Genomic DNA, 16,106 nt, shown 5'->3' on the forward strand with positions numbered 1-16,106 from the left:
ATGTATGTTAATATGTGTATGTATGAATATTTATATGTGTGTGTTTATATGTGTGTATGCATATTTATACGCATGTATATGTATGCTTAGGTGTGTGTGTGTGTCTGTGTGTGTTGTTAGGGACTGAACCCAGACCTTGAACATCCTAGGCAGGTGCTCTACCACTGAGCCATGACCTTGAACTCACCCCCCCAGCTTCTGCTTCCCTGATGCTAGTGTTATAGATGTGTGTCACCACACCCTGTTCAAGGCTTCATCTTATCCCCCAAGTTGTTCCACACTGAATCTTTTGAAGAATAATTCATTCCTTTTCCTTTTCATGTGTCCTTCACTCACCCCCTGATGTCTTAGGTGCTCTTCTGGTCAGCATTTTGGTTCCATGTTACAACATCAGGGTAGAAAAAAATATACGCTCTTGGTGCCGGCAAAGAGGTAGAAAATAGAGCGCTCACAGATGGTTGTGGTGTTTAAGTCGAAGTGAACAGTTTAATTTTTATTTAAAAATTTCGAACATGCTTGGGGGTGTGAGCTTGTAGTCGTTGGAATGGTGGCCTCTGCCAGACCCTTCCCGTTTGTGTTCCCGTTCCTAGGGCTGCTGTACGCTGGAGACAAGCTGGTGGAAGTTAACGGTGTTTCAGTGGAGGGCCTGGACCCCGAGGAAGTGATCCACATCCTGGTAACTCTTACCTCCAGTCTTCGTTAGAGACTTAGTGACATGCCAAGCCCTACGGTGTATGTGCTGTGACTTGACAGGGCTTGAGTCCTGTAGCTGGAGTTTTCTCCAGTCCTGCCTGGCCCACGGTCAGGACAAATCTCTCTCACCCGCCACTTCTGCAGCCGCTCAGACCCAACCAAGTAAACACACAGAAGACTTATATTTCTTATAAACTGTATGGCCATGGCAGGCTTCTTGTTAACTAGTTCTTATATCTTAAATTAACCCATATCTATTAGTCTAAAAGTTGCCACATGGCTTGTGGCTTACCGGTACCTTACATCTTGCTTTTCATGGCAGCAGCTGGCAGCGTCTCTCTGCCTCAGTCTTCCACTTCCCAGAATTCTCCTCCTCCTTGTCCTGCCTACCCTATCCTTCCTGCCTGGCCAATCAGCGTTTTATCTATCAATCAACCATCCACAGCAGAGTCCCTCTGGCAGCTTTCTGCCTCCAGCCCTAGACCTTGTCTGTTGCCAGGTAACTCATCAAGCTTCGTGTTTAACCCCCAGAAGTCCTGGCAAAGGCTGGGGACATCCCTTCCCAAGCATCTCCTCCATAGGACCAGTCACCCCCAACACACACACACACACACACACACACACACACACACACACACACACACACACACACGTCCCTCATCGCCTGTGCTCAGCGGGAAACCAAGCCAGGGCAGAGTGAGGTTTCGGAGACAGTTTGAACCTGAGAAACATCCCCTCACTCCCTAATATATTCATACAGCTTACGTCTGTTTGACATCTTTCTCTGGGCAGCTTTGGGTGGGTGGAGAGAGGAGTCACCAGAAGCCATCATGTGGGCAGGGATAATGCTTTTTGCTCCTGTTCCTTGGTGGCTGGTGCTGGGAATTTTAGAAACTGAAGCGGTTCTTCAGGGTGGGTCCAGTGTCTGCCCAGCCTGTGTGCCTAAGCATCTCAGCCTTTCATCTCCAGTCCTCATTCTCACGTGTCGGGACTGTCAGCTGTTCAGCACTTACTCCGCGTAGAAACGTGGAAATGCTCATCCCCCCAGGTACACCTCTCCCCCAGGTACTCCCTAGGTTCACTCTAGGCTTTCACAGTGGTGGCTGAGAGATGAATAATAAGAAATACAGCCAGAGCACCTAAACATTTTGTAAGCTACCACCACAAGATCCCATGTGACACGGAAGGTCCTGCAAAGGGCATTAGAAGTATATCCATCTTGGACCAAGCAGCTCTGTACCTCAGCCTCCTGGCTGGCTCCAGCTGCGGAGTGGCTGGGAAGATGCTTCTTGGGAAGCTGCCAGGAGAAGAAATGAGGTCCGACTAATCTGCTGCCTGTCACCGGGTCTGTAGCTCACATCAAGCCAGGAGGGTCTCTTCTAGCCTGTTCTTTTGAAGGGCTCCTCCTATCCAGTTTTAGTTTGGAAGCTTGTTGGTTCTCTCAGAAGATGCAGGGGACCCCTTTATCCTTCCCGTCAGACTGGGGCAGCCGGCTTTGAACCGAGTGTTCAGGAAATGCTCACTGAGTGAGGAAGGACGTCAACGATGTTGTCTTCTCCCCAGGGTGTGTGGGAGAGAGACCTTGCTGAGTGAGGCATCCTTCAGCAGTGTGGAGGGTCCTGGGGAGAGGCCACCTCAGTGTGTGTTTCCATAGCCAGTGACCCTGGTGCCCCGCACGGAGGCAGATACAGAGGTCAAGTGCCTCCCAGTTTCCATTTCTAGGTGGTGACGGTTGCTGTGGTGAATGTTGTCCTTAGACCTGGACACATTCAGGCATTCCTCTGTCTCTGCACCGTGGAGCCCATGCTTTGCCATCCTTCCTCTTTGCTGTCTTCTAGACTCTGTCTTGTGGTACGATCATGTTCAAGGTGGTCCCGGTGTCCGCCCCTCCTGTGAGCAGCCAGCAGATGGTAAGAACTTCCCGCCTTTCCGCCTCCCACACAATGACGGTTCCTAGGTGTGCTGTGTAACGGTCCTGTCCACTAGACTGTTTGGGACAAGGGTTCAGTGTTCTGGGTGTTTCTCGGTGCTGATGACGTGAAATGGGGAATGGGTAAAGGAACACAGACAGCAGTGGAGAGCGACACCGTGAAGTTGAGATGTGGCCTCAAAAATGGTAAAAATCTGAACAAAAGTGTGTCAGAGCTGAGGGATGCTACCACACATTTTAAATGTTTCATAGCATCTGTTAACATCTACAGTAATGGGTTTCACTATGACATTTCAGACATATACTATATATATATAGTATATATAGTATATATAATATACTATATACTATATATACTATATATAGTATATATATAATGTATTTTGATCGTATTTAATCTGTCTTATTACTCGCTCATGTTCCACTCCCATTAATCTTCTTTATCTTCCCAACTAGCACCATTTCTACCTTCATATGTGTGTCCTCAGTGTGTGTGTGTGTGTGTGTGTGTGTGTGTGTGTGTGTGTGTGTCTGTGTGTGTCTGTGCGTGTCAATGAGATTTAGTTGGAGTTGTTAACACTGAAGCAAATGTCTCAATCTCCCCGTCAACCATTGACTGTTTATAAACCCTGAGGGGGAGGGGAGGGGACCCCATGAGCCCTCTGACAGGGTGTTGACCTGCCCAGTCATGTAGGTGATCACAGCGGCTGTGAGTTCAAGAGTGCAACAGCTTGTCTTGCCTGTGAGTCAGTATCCACACCACCTTTCCCACTTCCTCCGGCTCCTACATTATTTCCGCCCATCTACAGTGCTCTCTGAGCTGTGGGGTAGATAATAAAGATGTCCCGTTTGTGGCCATTTGTTCAATAAGCATCAGTCTCGGTACTCTGGCCACTTAAGAGTCTTTGCAGTAGCTGCTAGCCGCTCCACAAAGAAACTTCTCTGACCAGAGCGGACAGCATCACCGATCCATGAGTTTAAGCACAGTTATTGAGAAAGCAACTGGACAGCCACATCATGCCCGTTTAGCAGAATGTCAGCAATGGCTTCCCACTAGGACCTAGGACCTCCTCAGCCGCAGACTTTTGACAGTGTTTACAGCACTGAATGTGGGTTCTCTCTATGGAGTGAGCATCACATCCAGCTGGAATGTGGTTGGTGGTGGCCATAACAGACTTGCCACTGCTGCATCGAAGATCTCACTGTGCCTGGCTGGCTGCTATTACTACATACAGGTCCACGGATAAGTAAAGCTATTGATGACAATTCCTCCCCAGCAGCTAGCTAGCAGGGAGGAAGCTTCCGGCCTGATTTCTCTATGTCCTGTGACCAAGACACCAACAGCAACCCTCTTCCTCCACCATTTAGTTTAGAAGAGCAACTCTTTTTTTATGGTGAGGGTAGACAAGAAAGATGAGAGCCGCGGGCCGACGAGGGGGCCGATGGTTTAGTTGGGGTGGTTCTCGGGCAAGCGTTCCTCTGACAGAGCCGTTCTGCACCTGCTGTCAGGTTTATGTTCGTGCCATGATTGATTACTGGCCCCAGGAGGATCCTGACATCCCCTGCATGGATGCCGGATTGCCTTTCCTGAAAGGAGACATTCTACAGATTGTGGACCAGAACGACGCCCTCTGGTGGCAGGCCCGGAAAATCTCAGACCTGGCCGTCTGTGCCGGGCTAATCCCTTCTGACCACCTGCTGAAGAGGTGGGTGACCTGGCGTCAGAATTAGGCCATCAGGCAGTGCTTGGGACAACAAGTGTCTGAATATGTGACAAAGACACAAGCAGGTGGAAGAACATAGACCCAAAGTTTATAAAAACCAAAGCGTCAATTTACAGATAGACTTTCAGCTTCTTAAACACTAAGGGGACCAGGATACTTACATCAGCTAGAAGGGATAGAAAAGCACTTGTGAGGCTAAATTAAACTTTAAAATGTCTATGGTCTGAATATGTTGACCCAAGCCCCCATTTATGTGGTGAAATGTAATCCCCAGAGCAACAGTACTAAAAGGCAAGGCCTTTGGGAGTTGACTGGGATATGGAATAAGATTAAAGGATTATAGAATCAGCAGATTACTGAGAATGTGACTGTGGAGGTGTTGGCAGGAATAAGAGGCGTGAGAAATGAAATCCTGGAGAGTTTGCAGCTGTTGGGAGGGCACAGCCCCGGGGCGTGGCCGTGGGAGGCAGTGTCTGAGGAAGGATGAGCCTAAGGCTGCCGGGTATAAGATCAAGACCCCATGGGGTGGTGGTGCACACCTTTAATCCCAGCACTCAGGGGGCAGAGGCAGGCGGATCTCTGTGAGTTCAAGGCTAGCCTGGGCTACAGAGCAAGATTCAGGACAGCCAGGGATAGACAGACAAACCCTGTCTTGGGGGGGAAAAAAAGGAAAAAAAAAAAAGATCAAGACCCCAAGAAGCCCAGGTGTTAGAAGGAACATTTGCCTGCTTTAAACCATCCAGAATTACAGCTAGTGTTGAGAGCGTGGGAGCCGTCAGGAAGAATGGGAAATGACATTCCAAACGGGGACTCTTAAAGGAAAGGAAGGGTCTTTTCTGGAAACATTGGTGGGAATCCGGTACAGCCTCTGCCTCAGGCTCAGTGGAATAGAGTTGCTCAGCGCCACGCCCTGAGAGAACCCGCAAAGTCAGCCTGTCTCTGCTCTCTTTCTGCCTAGGAGGCAGCGGGAATTCTGGTGGTCTCAGCCGTACCAGCCTCACACCTGCCTCAAATCCACCCGATGCGAATGTGAGTATGTGAGTGTGTGCAGAGACCTCCAACTCCGCATGCACATCCCGGTCTCAGGCTAGCGTTCTGCTTGAGAGAGGGGCTTAAATATTCTCGCTGTCCCAAGACAATCCCCCTGCCTCCACCAGCCGTCAGAAATCCTACCGTAGGCTTTCCTTCCTTCAGTTTTCAGTTGACGAAAAGGAGTCTTAACATTTTTATTGCAGTGATAAACACCAAGACCAGAAGTGACTTGGGGAGGATAGGGTTTATCTGGCTTATACTTCCACATCATAGTCCGTCATCGAAGGAAGTCAGATAGGAACCTGGAGGCAGGTCCTGAAGCAGAGGAGGAACACTGTGTACCGGTTGGCTCTTTACTGGGCTTGTTCAGTGCGCTTTCTTCTACAATCCAGGACCGCCAGCCTAGGGATGGTACCACCCACAGTGAGCTGGGCCCTCCCCCATCAACCGTTAATCGAGACAATACCCCAACAGACTTGTCAGTCTGATGGAGGCGTCCTCTCAACAGGAGTTCCTCCTCCCAGATATGTTTATGTGGAGCTGACAAAACCAGCCAGCACAAGCCAGACACAGCCTCGTCACTTCCCCCCAACTTCAAGTCCTCCAAGACCCCTGCAACAATGTGGGTGTCGTACCTGGACACAGGCCTGTGGCTGTGCACCTGCATGATCTCCCTCTGTGTCTTTCCTTTTTTAATATTACGATTTATTTTCTTATTGTTACCTTGTGTGTTTGGGGGCGTGGTTTGCCTGCAGGAATGTCTGTGCACCACATGCATGCAGTGCCCCAGGAGGCCAGAAGAGGGCGTCAGGATCCTTGGGACCGGAGTTACAGAGAGTTGTGAGCCTCCGTGTGGGTGCTGGGGACCGAACCCAGGTCCCCTGGAAGAGCAGCCAGTGCCCGGAACTCGGAGCCGTCTCTCCGGCCCCCACTCCCTTTCTTTTTCCTACTGTAGATTGGACCTAGGACTTGATGCACTGAGTAAGCGCTCCCCCTCTAGGTAATGTCCCCAGCCCCAGTCCTGGGCCTTTGTGACTAAATACGAGACTGAGTTACCACTCAAGAAACTCAGTGTGGTCTTTATCCAGGGCTCTTCAAACAGGAGGGGAGGGGTCAGGAAGGGATCCTCAGCCATAAGTGCCTGCAAACTGCCGAAGGCCCTCTTAATGAAGCTGAGGGCAGTGGGAGAGTGGCCAAGGCAGGCTGACAGACAGCAGAGCTCACCGGAGCCTGCTGAGTGAGGCCTTCAGAAACGGCCCTCTGGCAGGCTCTGTAGGGGTTCAGGCTGGGGAGAGATGGGACATAGAGAGAACACACAGAGGAGACTCCATGTAGACCACCGACAGCAGCACCAGTATCACAGATTTGCAAATGGCATGACTTCCTGTTTGTTGTTTTCCAGTTTTCAAGCCAAAGATTGTTTTTCTTTGATTTTGTATTGAAAAAAATGTCATAATGCCCATGAATAGGTTTTTCTTTTTCTCTTCTTTGCTTTTTCCCGCCCCCCCCCCCCCCCCCCCCCGCAGTGTCTCATGCAGCCCACGCTGGCCCAGAACTGGCTATGTGCCTGAAGACGACTTTAATTCCTGATCCTCCTGCCTCCACCTCCCAAGCGTTAGATTAGGAGCGTGCACCGACTCAGCTCACAGAGGAGACATCCATGCAGTGCCTTCTCTGACACTGTGTTAACTTGTCTATCGGTTACAGACGCGTGTCTACACGCCACAGCAAATGCTCTAATGCCGCTGTTTCTTCTCTTACCTTCTCTTCAGAAGCATTTCACACCATCATCTTCCCAGTGACGTTTTATTTTGAAAAGAATTAACGGGTATAGATGGAAAGCGTCCTTTAGTTCACTCTCCTGTGAACTAAAGAATCATGGAGATGCTGTTGGCTTCTTAGTCAGTATCTGGTAACGAGTATGACCAGAGGTTGACACGCAGTCTGCTTGTGTGTCCTAAGTGTGATTTACGGTACATATTTTTAGAAGTCCATATAGAAAGCTGGCTCTGTCAGTGCTGGCACCCAGCCCCAAGTGTGGAAGACCAGGTCAGAGCCATTGCCTTACAGGATCATGGTTTTTTTTTTTTTTTTTTTTTTTGTTTGTTTGTTTTTGTTTTTTTTTTTTTTTGGTTTTTCGAGACAGGGTTTCTCTGTGTAGCTTTGCGCCTTTCCTGGGACTCACTTGGTACCCCAGGCTGGCCTCAGACTCACAGAGATCCACCTGGCTCTGCCTCCCGAGTGCTGGGATTAAAGGTGTGCGCCACCACCGCCCGGCAGGATCATGTTTCTTTTTTTTTTTTTTTTTGCTTACAAACTGTATGGCCGTGGCAGGCTTCTTGCTAGCTATTCTTATAGCTTAAATTAATCCATTTCCATAAATCTATACCTTGCCACGTGGCTGGTGGCTTACCGGCGTCTTCACATGCTGCTGGTCATGGCGTCGGCTGCAGTGTCTCTCTACCTCAGCCTTCCGCTTCCCAGAATTCTCCTCTCTCCTTGTCCCACCTACTTCCTGCCTGGCCACTGGCCAATCAGTGTTTTATTTATTCACCAATCAGAGCAATTTGACATATAGACCATCCCACAGCACTTCCCCTTTTCTTTTTTTAAAAAGGAAGGTTTTAACTTTTACATATCTCCAAAGCCAGCTTGGTATATTTGGGAATTTGGGCGTAGCTTCTCTTACTACTTCCTGCTGGAGGGGGGCGCTGTATCTTATGGGGACACAAAGAAAATTTAAGGATCATGGAGTAGTCCGTGAGGCTGTATCGTCTGAGCCAGTTGCCTTGAAACAATTCTGGATGTTGGATCATCTGGGCCATGGTGTCATCGGAGACCTTGGAAGAACTTTCAGGTGGTCTTGGCTGGTCAAACCTGATGGATCTTAATCTGGAACAAATCCACAGCCTCTGGCTTTCTGTAGAAACAAAAGCAGAGCCTCCTTTCCAAAGCAACATATCCTTACATCCAAATTTTGAAGTTAAGGTACCTTTAAAATACACATTTTGGCATAACTCAACAGCTTTTGCAATCAAATGTTTCTCTTCAGTTACGAATATCAAAGAGAACATAATCCAGATTCTCTGTGTGGTAGCCATCTTTATGTGGCTTATTTTTTATATTAGCTTGAGCCTATTGCTTTTAATTGAGGCCTATTGCAGCCTTTTAAGCCTGAAACGGCACTGTGGCTGCTGACTCTGCCCACTTCAGCTTCCCAACATGGCGGTGGTACGTTTTCCGCCAGTTCTGGGAGCCATCAATTTTCAGAAATAGTGGGTCTATGCTTCTTATCAAAGCAGCGTGTAGCCCAGAAACCTCTTTTTGTTTTGTACTAGCAAAAGCTAAATCCACCATGCAGCTTAATGTGCCACTTGCAGAGGCCTCATTCCCGCCATACTGCAGGTTAAGCACACACGCCAGGAACCCGCCAGTAACTCAAACCGGCAGGCTGCCGCTCATTTGAGAGAGACAATTAGGAAGCTGTTTTTAGTTCCATTTTAGAATCTTTTCTCAGGTTTTAGGTGGAAATTCTTGCCAACACGTTGGGCGCCATTTGTAGCTTTAGTTTTCCGCCTTGCCCACAGTCAGGACAAATCTTTGTCACCCACCAGTCCCACAGCCGCTCAGACCCAACCAAGTAAACACAGAGACTTATATTGCTTACAAACTGTATGGCCGTGGCAGGCTTCTTGCTAGCTATTCTTATAGCTTAAATTAATCCATTTCCATAAATCTATACCTTGCCACGTGGCTGGTGGCTTACCGGCGTCTTCACATGCTGCTGGTCAGGGCGTCGGCTGCAGTGTCTCTCTCAGGATCATGTTTCTTAAGGAATGCTTCTGATGGAGCACATCATGGCCCCAAACTGCTAGGTCAGTTCTTCCCGCTGCCATGCATGGTGCTGTGGTAAATGCTCTTCTTTTTCCCCTCTGTGTAAATCCTACCACATAGAAACACGTGTCGTGGACAGGCTGCTAGTGAAGGAATAGACCATCTAATTAACCAAGTTTTTGAGCATTCTAGTCCTGTGTTAGGTCATGCATGGTTAGTAAAAAGTTGCTTACCGTAATGCATTTATTGTCATCCTGTTTCATGCTCTCCCTTCCTCCCCTCCCCTACTCTCTCCCTTCCTTCCGTGCTAGAGTTGAGTTCCTACAACATGCTGTGCTAACTCAGACTTGAGAAGAACATGACTCCTACAGGGCATGTTGAGAAGGCATGTAATGCCTTTTCCAGCCATTCTAAACACATATTCATTTCTGAAGGGCAGTCATCAGGTGTCTCCATGAATCCCAGAATGCTAGTTGCAATGGTGATGCTTTGCCTTTTTTATTGCAAGTTAATCTGAAAAAACACAAGAATATGAACCACTATTCCTTTTTCTCCCTGTCTCCAGCATTTCCTATGGAAGAAGGTAAGAAATGGGGTTCAGGGAAACACCCTTACCTCCAAATACTCGTAGGAATTTCCTCTAATCTTCAAAATTCATTTCCGTTCCACTCAGCTATGTGAGGCTTTCCCTGTGTATCTGGTAGCGTGTTAGCACAAGGCAGGGAATTATCCTGATCTGAGGATCAAGGAGGGGGACGTGATGTTTATGCCTCCTGTTAGAGCCCTCGAGTCTCACAGAGCACAGGGCAAGAACAGCTCAGTGGGAGGTAAGAGTCCAGCAGGCTTCGCTTCAACCGTTTTATACAAATTTCGTGACATTGTAGGGAAGTTATTATTATTCTCATACTATGTATGAAAAACTGAGGTTCAGAAGAAGAGAATGCGTGTCTGAAATTGAAAACAGGTGGTCTGGAGGTTCACACTTCCATCTGGAGGCCTGTGTTGGGGGCTAAATGGGACCTTTGGGGATTATCTTTCCATTTGTTCTTGTTCGTTCTCTCTCTCTCTCTCTCTCTCTCTCTCTCTCTCTCTCTCTCTCTCTCTCTCTCTCTCTCTCTCTCTCTCCTCTCTCTTCTTGCTGTTTGTCTGGTCTCTCTTTTCACTCTCTCTGTCTCTGTCTCCCTCTCAGCTGCAGTGAAGGAAGTAGCCCTTTGTCTTTTGACCAGTATGAGAGTCTATATTAAGTGTTGTCCACTGCAAGAAGTTTCTCTGGCCAAGATGGCTACAGCGCTAGTCTTAGGGTACAAGCATAAGTATTTAGAAGGTAGTTTGTCCATATATCAATAGTAAATTATGCCCTAGGGCCTGTGACATCCAAGCCATAGGTTTTGGTCCAGGTTGTCAATATCAGTTTTGCATTTCTTTTCGTGGAACAGGCTTCAGATCCAATCAGAAATTGGCATCAGTGGGGGCCCCTTGCCCGGCCGGTCAGCACTGTAGTTTTCAGGATCCGCACTAGGTGGCGCTGTTGATGCCTTTCCCAGCAGGCTGCACGCTTCCTCCGGCACCATGAACACAAGCCAATGCTACCTAAGTTGTAGCGTTTTGTGTCCTGTTGTTCACAACATGCATTTCCCCCCCTCTGACACAGTAGAATTAGTTTTATCTCTCCCAGTGAGCAGTAGTTCTAGGGTAATACTGAAAGGTGGTCTGAGTTTGATTGACATCTCCTCAACAGGATTTTGGTTTGAATGTGGGCCCGTCTTAAGTTCTAAGTCCCCGCTCTGTTCTCTTCTAGAAGATAACATGAGGATCGACGAGAAGTGCGTGGAAGCAGGTAACATTTCCCCCGATTGAGTCACCACCGAAACGGGAAGCACCTCAGCTCTAGATGACCAGATGTAGAGGTGTCAAGGGGCCACCAGTCCCTTCCTTTGGAAGACATGTGTAAAATGAGCCCATCCATGCGCCTTTACTGTGGCTCTACACTTGGAAGGAGAGGCGAAGCTGGGGGGTGTCTCCAGGGTTCCATCCTGGAGTTGATCTCAGAACACAGAGATAGCCAGTGAGGTGGCGGCACAACGGGACGCCCACGCTCCTTGTGGAGTAGATGAAAAGAGCGTGATACCAAAGATTTAAAATGCAAAATATGCTTTTGTTATTACATTTAATGATTCTAGTCTGGGCAGATAGAAGTGGGCTCTATTTCTGTACTTAATGGTTTTTGTAAAATCTGGAGAGATTTTTCTCAAATTCAGCAGTGGTACAAGGACCGGCTCATGAGCCACTAGGTTTTGCGAGGAAACCATTTGGAGAGGCATTGGTCTGATAGGTGGGCTTGTTTGCTTTTTCTTTTGAGACAGGCTCTCACTCTGGATCTCAGGCTGGCCTGGTGCTCACTACCCAGTCTAGGCTGGCCTCTACTGCTCAGCAATCCTCATGACTTAGCCTCCTGGGTGCACGGATTATAAGTATGAGCCATCATGCCCCTCTCTAATGGATGACTTTGTCTTGACGTCATGGACTATTGTAGTGTTTAGAAATGAAAGAATTGGGCTGGGCGGTGGTGGCGCACGCCTTTAATCCCAGCACTCGGGAGGCAGAGCCAGGCGGATCTCTGTGAATTTGAGGCCAGCCTGGGCTACCAAGTGAGCTCCAGGAAAGGCGCAAAGCTACGCAGAGAAACCCTGTCTCAAAAAACCAAAAAAAAAAAAAAAAAAAAAAGAAATGAAAGAATTGTTTTTGAAAGATTCATGTATATATATTTCTGAGACTAGTTACAGACTAATATGTGCACTTTAAAAAAAAACCAAGATCCATAATCTTTTTCTTAAACTTGAGGTACTATTAATTTCCTTTGTACAGTTTAAATTATATTCTGTTAATGAATATATTGACATAGTTCAAAATTCAAAAAAGCACAGTCAATTAGAAGTTCCTCTCTGTGTGTTCCCTTGCTCCATTTCCCTTTTTAAAATGATGATGATGATGATGGGCTGGTGGAGGTGGAGGTGTGTGTAGGGGCCAAAGGACAACTTTTGGAATGAGTTCTTTCCTTTCAGCCTTAACTGGGTTCCAGGGTTCAAACCCAGATTGCCACGCTTGTGCAAGCAACTTCTTTTACCTGCTGAGCCGCCTTGCCCGCCCTCGGTCACCTGCAGTATCCCTCCAAACATACTCTTTGCAGATAAAAACAGTGGGGTGTGCTCTTCTCCCTGCCTTCCCGATGCCTTTCCCCCAAACACAGAAGCGCACATCCTTTCACAGTGCTCTCTTGCTCTGCATCTCTCCCCTCTCTCACATACAGTACTAAATACATAAGTTTATGAGAATAGCAAAAGTTGTTCCAACTACTGAGGTTGGCTTATCTCATCACTTGAACAAGCCTCCTCAAGCCAGCCATTCTTTAGTTCACTCCCCTTCCTATGCCCTCTGGCGGGGAGACCTTGACTCTGCAGGGAACGTACACACCTCCTACCCTGCTGACCCCGGGAGCAGTCTGTGTACCACATCCAGCGGTCTGGAGGAGTTGCCTATGGTGTTCCCCTTTTTACATTTATTTTCTTCTCTCCCATTATTTTATTTCTTTATTTAATGCTGCATCCCTCTTGGTTACTATAGCCCAACTGTTGAATGCAGTCATTTAAGTCATTTAAGACATATGGATGCCATACAGCTAACACTGACTTGATCTTGATCTCATACAGACACTTTAAAGGTAGTGCATGGGCAGAAGCATGGAGCAGGCTTACCCTGCTAAAATGTAGACTTGCTGAGGACAGTCATGTAATGATCATTTTGCTTTTCATCTCCACTGAACACCGTAGATGAGGAAACTTTTGAATCGGGTAAGTTAAAAAATGCGTATTTAGTACTAACTTTTAAATGTATATTCTATGTTTTGGTATAATTTAAACATATTTAGAAATATAACACAGTAATTGTTTAAATGAGAGTAAAATAATAAAGATCTAAAACCATGTGAGATGATAGCCAGGTTCATTTGTCTCACTACAGTAGCTTTTTTTTACCTATGCATATCTCCAAATTTGTTTCAGACTTCAGATAAGAACTGTGTAGCTAGAGTTTTCCTGGTCCTGCCTGGCCCACGGTCAGGACAAATCACTCTCACCCGCCAGTCCTGCAGCCACTTAGACCCAACCAAGTAAACACACAGAGACTTATATCGCTTACAAACTGTATGGCCATGGCAGGCTTCTTGTTATCTAGTTCTTCTATCTTAAATTATCTTAAATTAACCCATATCTATACTTTGCCACGTGGCTCGTGGCTTACCGGTATCTTCTCATGGCAGCGTCTGGCAGCGTCTCTCTGGCTCAGCCTTCCTGTTCCCAGAATTCTCTTCTCTGCTTGTCCCGCCTATACTTCCTGCCTGGCTACTGGCCAATCAGCGTTTTATTTATACAGAGCGATATCCACAGCAGAACTGAAACTGTATTTATTTATGAAATACTGTAATTTTCACCTACCCAGTTGCTTCTCACAGGACCAGGGCTGTCCTAGAGGAGGGTGCAGCTGGATTTCCGTGGGGCACTTCTTGATTGTTGCATCCATTGAGAGTAGTAGCATCCTCTGACTGGTCGGATTAGGAATGCCAGTGTCCTGCCGTGTATCAACCATCCCGCACCATAAAGGGCTGTCTCTAGACCCACATGTGTGCCCACTGGGCAGCAATAATTGCAGTTACAGATAAGTGTCCCTTTAATACATGATAGCGATGTAAACGTTTATAGTCCATGTGTATAGAAGGCGGCAGCGGGGGGCGGGGGGGGGGGATGACTCTGTGGATAAAGACCTTGCCGAGTAAGTGCAAGGACCTAAGTTTGAATCCCTATAGCCCAAGTAAAGCCAGGCACGGTGGTGTGCCTCTGTAATCAGAGTGCTCCTGTGTGGAAATGTGAGGCAGTGACAAGAGACTCCCCCGAAGCTTGCAGGCCAGCTAGCCTGGCACAGACAAGGGCAGGGCAACCAAGAGATGGCTCCAGAGAGGGTGGAAGGTGAGAACACGCACCTCAGCTTGTACTCACACTTCCCCACGTGACTGTGGCACACATGCTCCCTCTCAAGAATGTGTGCCTGCACCTGCATACACACACACACACACACACACACACACACACACACACACTCATGCTCACACACTCACTCATTCTCACACACTCATGCTCACACACTCACTCATTCTCACACACTCATGCTCACACACTCACTCATTCTCACACACTCATGCTCACATACTCACACTCATGCTCACACACTCACACAAAGAAGGCAGTCATTCTGGTGTCTCAGAATCAAGACATTGCCTTGTAGCTACTGAAGCCTTAATTTTCCACACTCTAGTCCACATGGTCAGCAAAGAGGATGGGAAGTCCAGTGTTTAGGAAGAATAAGCTTTCTTTCTTTTTTTTTTTTTTTGGTTAATAGATTACTTGTAATAATTAAGGCACTTTCCATGATCTATTTTTCAAAATACCATTGACATCATTCGTAGCAGACTAGATCCTATAGTGTAACTGGTTTCTGTGTTTAAATGGGCACCCTGTCCGGGTGTGCTATTAACTTGATTCTCAGTTTTCCTGTCTCATCAGTCTCTACAGTTCTTGGTGTGTTGTCTCTACTTTAACGGAGGCAGCTCCCCCCTTTACCACGTGTACATAAACTAGCCCATCATCACTCAGCAGGACACTTGAACGTTAAAGTTCACCCACCCCTTGGCTCTGTGCTCTTCTGCACTTCTATAAGGAATATCCACTGGTCCTCACACTTCTTTTAAAACCAGTGCTTCATCATGTGAAGTAGATATCAGTGTCTAGTGGTTTCTTCTATCTGCTGGAAAAATTATGCCGAAGAATTTATATTTGATATATATACTTTTCAAATATGAATGGCTTTGTTAAAAAATATCCTTGACAATAGAGTCAAGACATTGTATCAATCTTTTATAATTAGATGTGTGATAGATTATTTCTCCTATGAATTCATTTCCTACACATAGAGAGATCTGGAGCCAGAGAGATGGCCGAGTGGTTAAGAGCACTGGCTGCTCTTGCAGAGGACCTGGGTTCAATCCCCATCACCCATATGGTGACTCACAACCATCTGTAACTCCAGCTCTAGGAGATCTGGTGCCCTCTTCTGGCTTTCACGTGCTATAGCCATATACAAGGTACACATGCATACATGCAGACAAGCATTCATGTACATAAGTAAGTAAGTCTTTTTTAAAAAAAAGTATAGAGAGGTCACTATAGTATTCATCACTAAAGATGCATGAAGACAGATGAAGTTGTGAATCATTTAACTTATTTATTTACTAATGTTTTTTTCTTTTCTAAATGCCTGTTTTCCATGAGATGGTTGGCCCATTATGGATGATTTAATTTTCTGTACTTGGCTCAAAGTTTATGGTTGGCTTCATATGAATATTTTTAGATTATACTCATCCTTCTTTGTTCTGGTCATCTCATCATTTTTCCTGGAAAATTCTCTGCCCTCCAAAGTGATACTCAAGACCCAGAGATATTCACAGGGTCTGTGAAAGGAGAGGCTTGGAGTGGGCACACTGTACACCGGAGCCACATGGTCCAGGTATGACCGTGGGCTCTGTGGCCCTCCACCTCCTTGGCCTTCAGGTTCCACATCTCTAAAATGAGCAACACTCTCCACAAGTAGGGCGTTCAGAACAGAGCCCAGCATACAGTGAGCACTACATGGGCGTTAGCTGATGCTGCGGTTATGAAATCATTCACAGGGGTGGCCAGCTGCTGGCTCTCTAAGACCAGCATGTCCAAAGAAAGCACGCAGCTAACACAGAGCTCTCAAGAATGCTTTTCAAGTTGGCTCTCTTCGGAGCTCAATTAAGGAGTCGC

At 47.0% G+C, this 16,106-nt stretch overlaps 1 protein-coding gene across 1 annotated transcript in view; it reads left to right on the forward strand.

The window, feature by feature from the left end:
* Mpp4 (MAGUK p55 scaffold protein 4) overlaps nucleotides 1-16,106 on the forward strand; it is a 42,447-nt gene that overhangs the window by 11,373 nt on the left and 14,968 nt on the right. Inside the window, exons 7-13 of the mRNA XM_042260320.2 lie at nucleotides 591-676; nucleotides 2,532-2,603; nucleotides 4,133-4,329; nucleotides 5,306-5,370; nucleotides 9,779-9,796; nucleotides 11,012-11,050; nucleotides 13,041-13,061. Coding sequence (XP_042116254.1) covers nucleotides 591-676; nucleotides 2,532-2,603; nucleotides 4,133-4,329; nucleotides 5,306-5,370; nucleotides 9,779-9,796; nucleotides 11,012-11,050; nucleotides 13,041-13,061 — 498 coding nt within the window. The remainder of the gene's footprint in view (nucleotides 1-590; nucleotides 677-2,531; nucleotides 2,604-4,132; nucleotides 4,330-5,305; nucleotides 5,371-9,778; nucleotides 9,797-11,011; nucleotides 11,051-13,040; nucleotides 13,062-16,106) is intronic.

The sequence above is a fragment of the Peromyscus maniculatus genome, chromosome 13 (assembly GCF_049852395.1).
Source record: "Peromyscus maniculatus bairdii isolate BWxNUB_F1_BW_parent chromosome 13, HU_Pman_BW_mat_3.1, whole genome shotgun sequence".
NCBI lineage: Eukaryota > Metazoa > Chordata > Mammalia > Rodentia > Cricetidae > Peromyscus > Peromyscus maniculatus.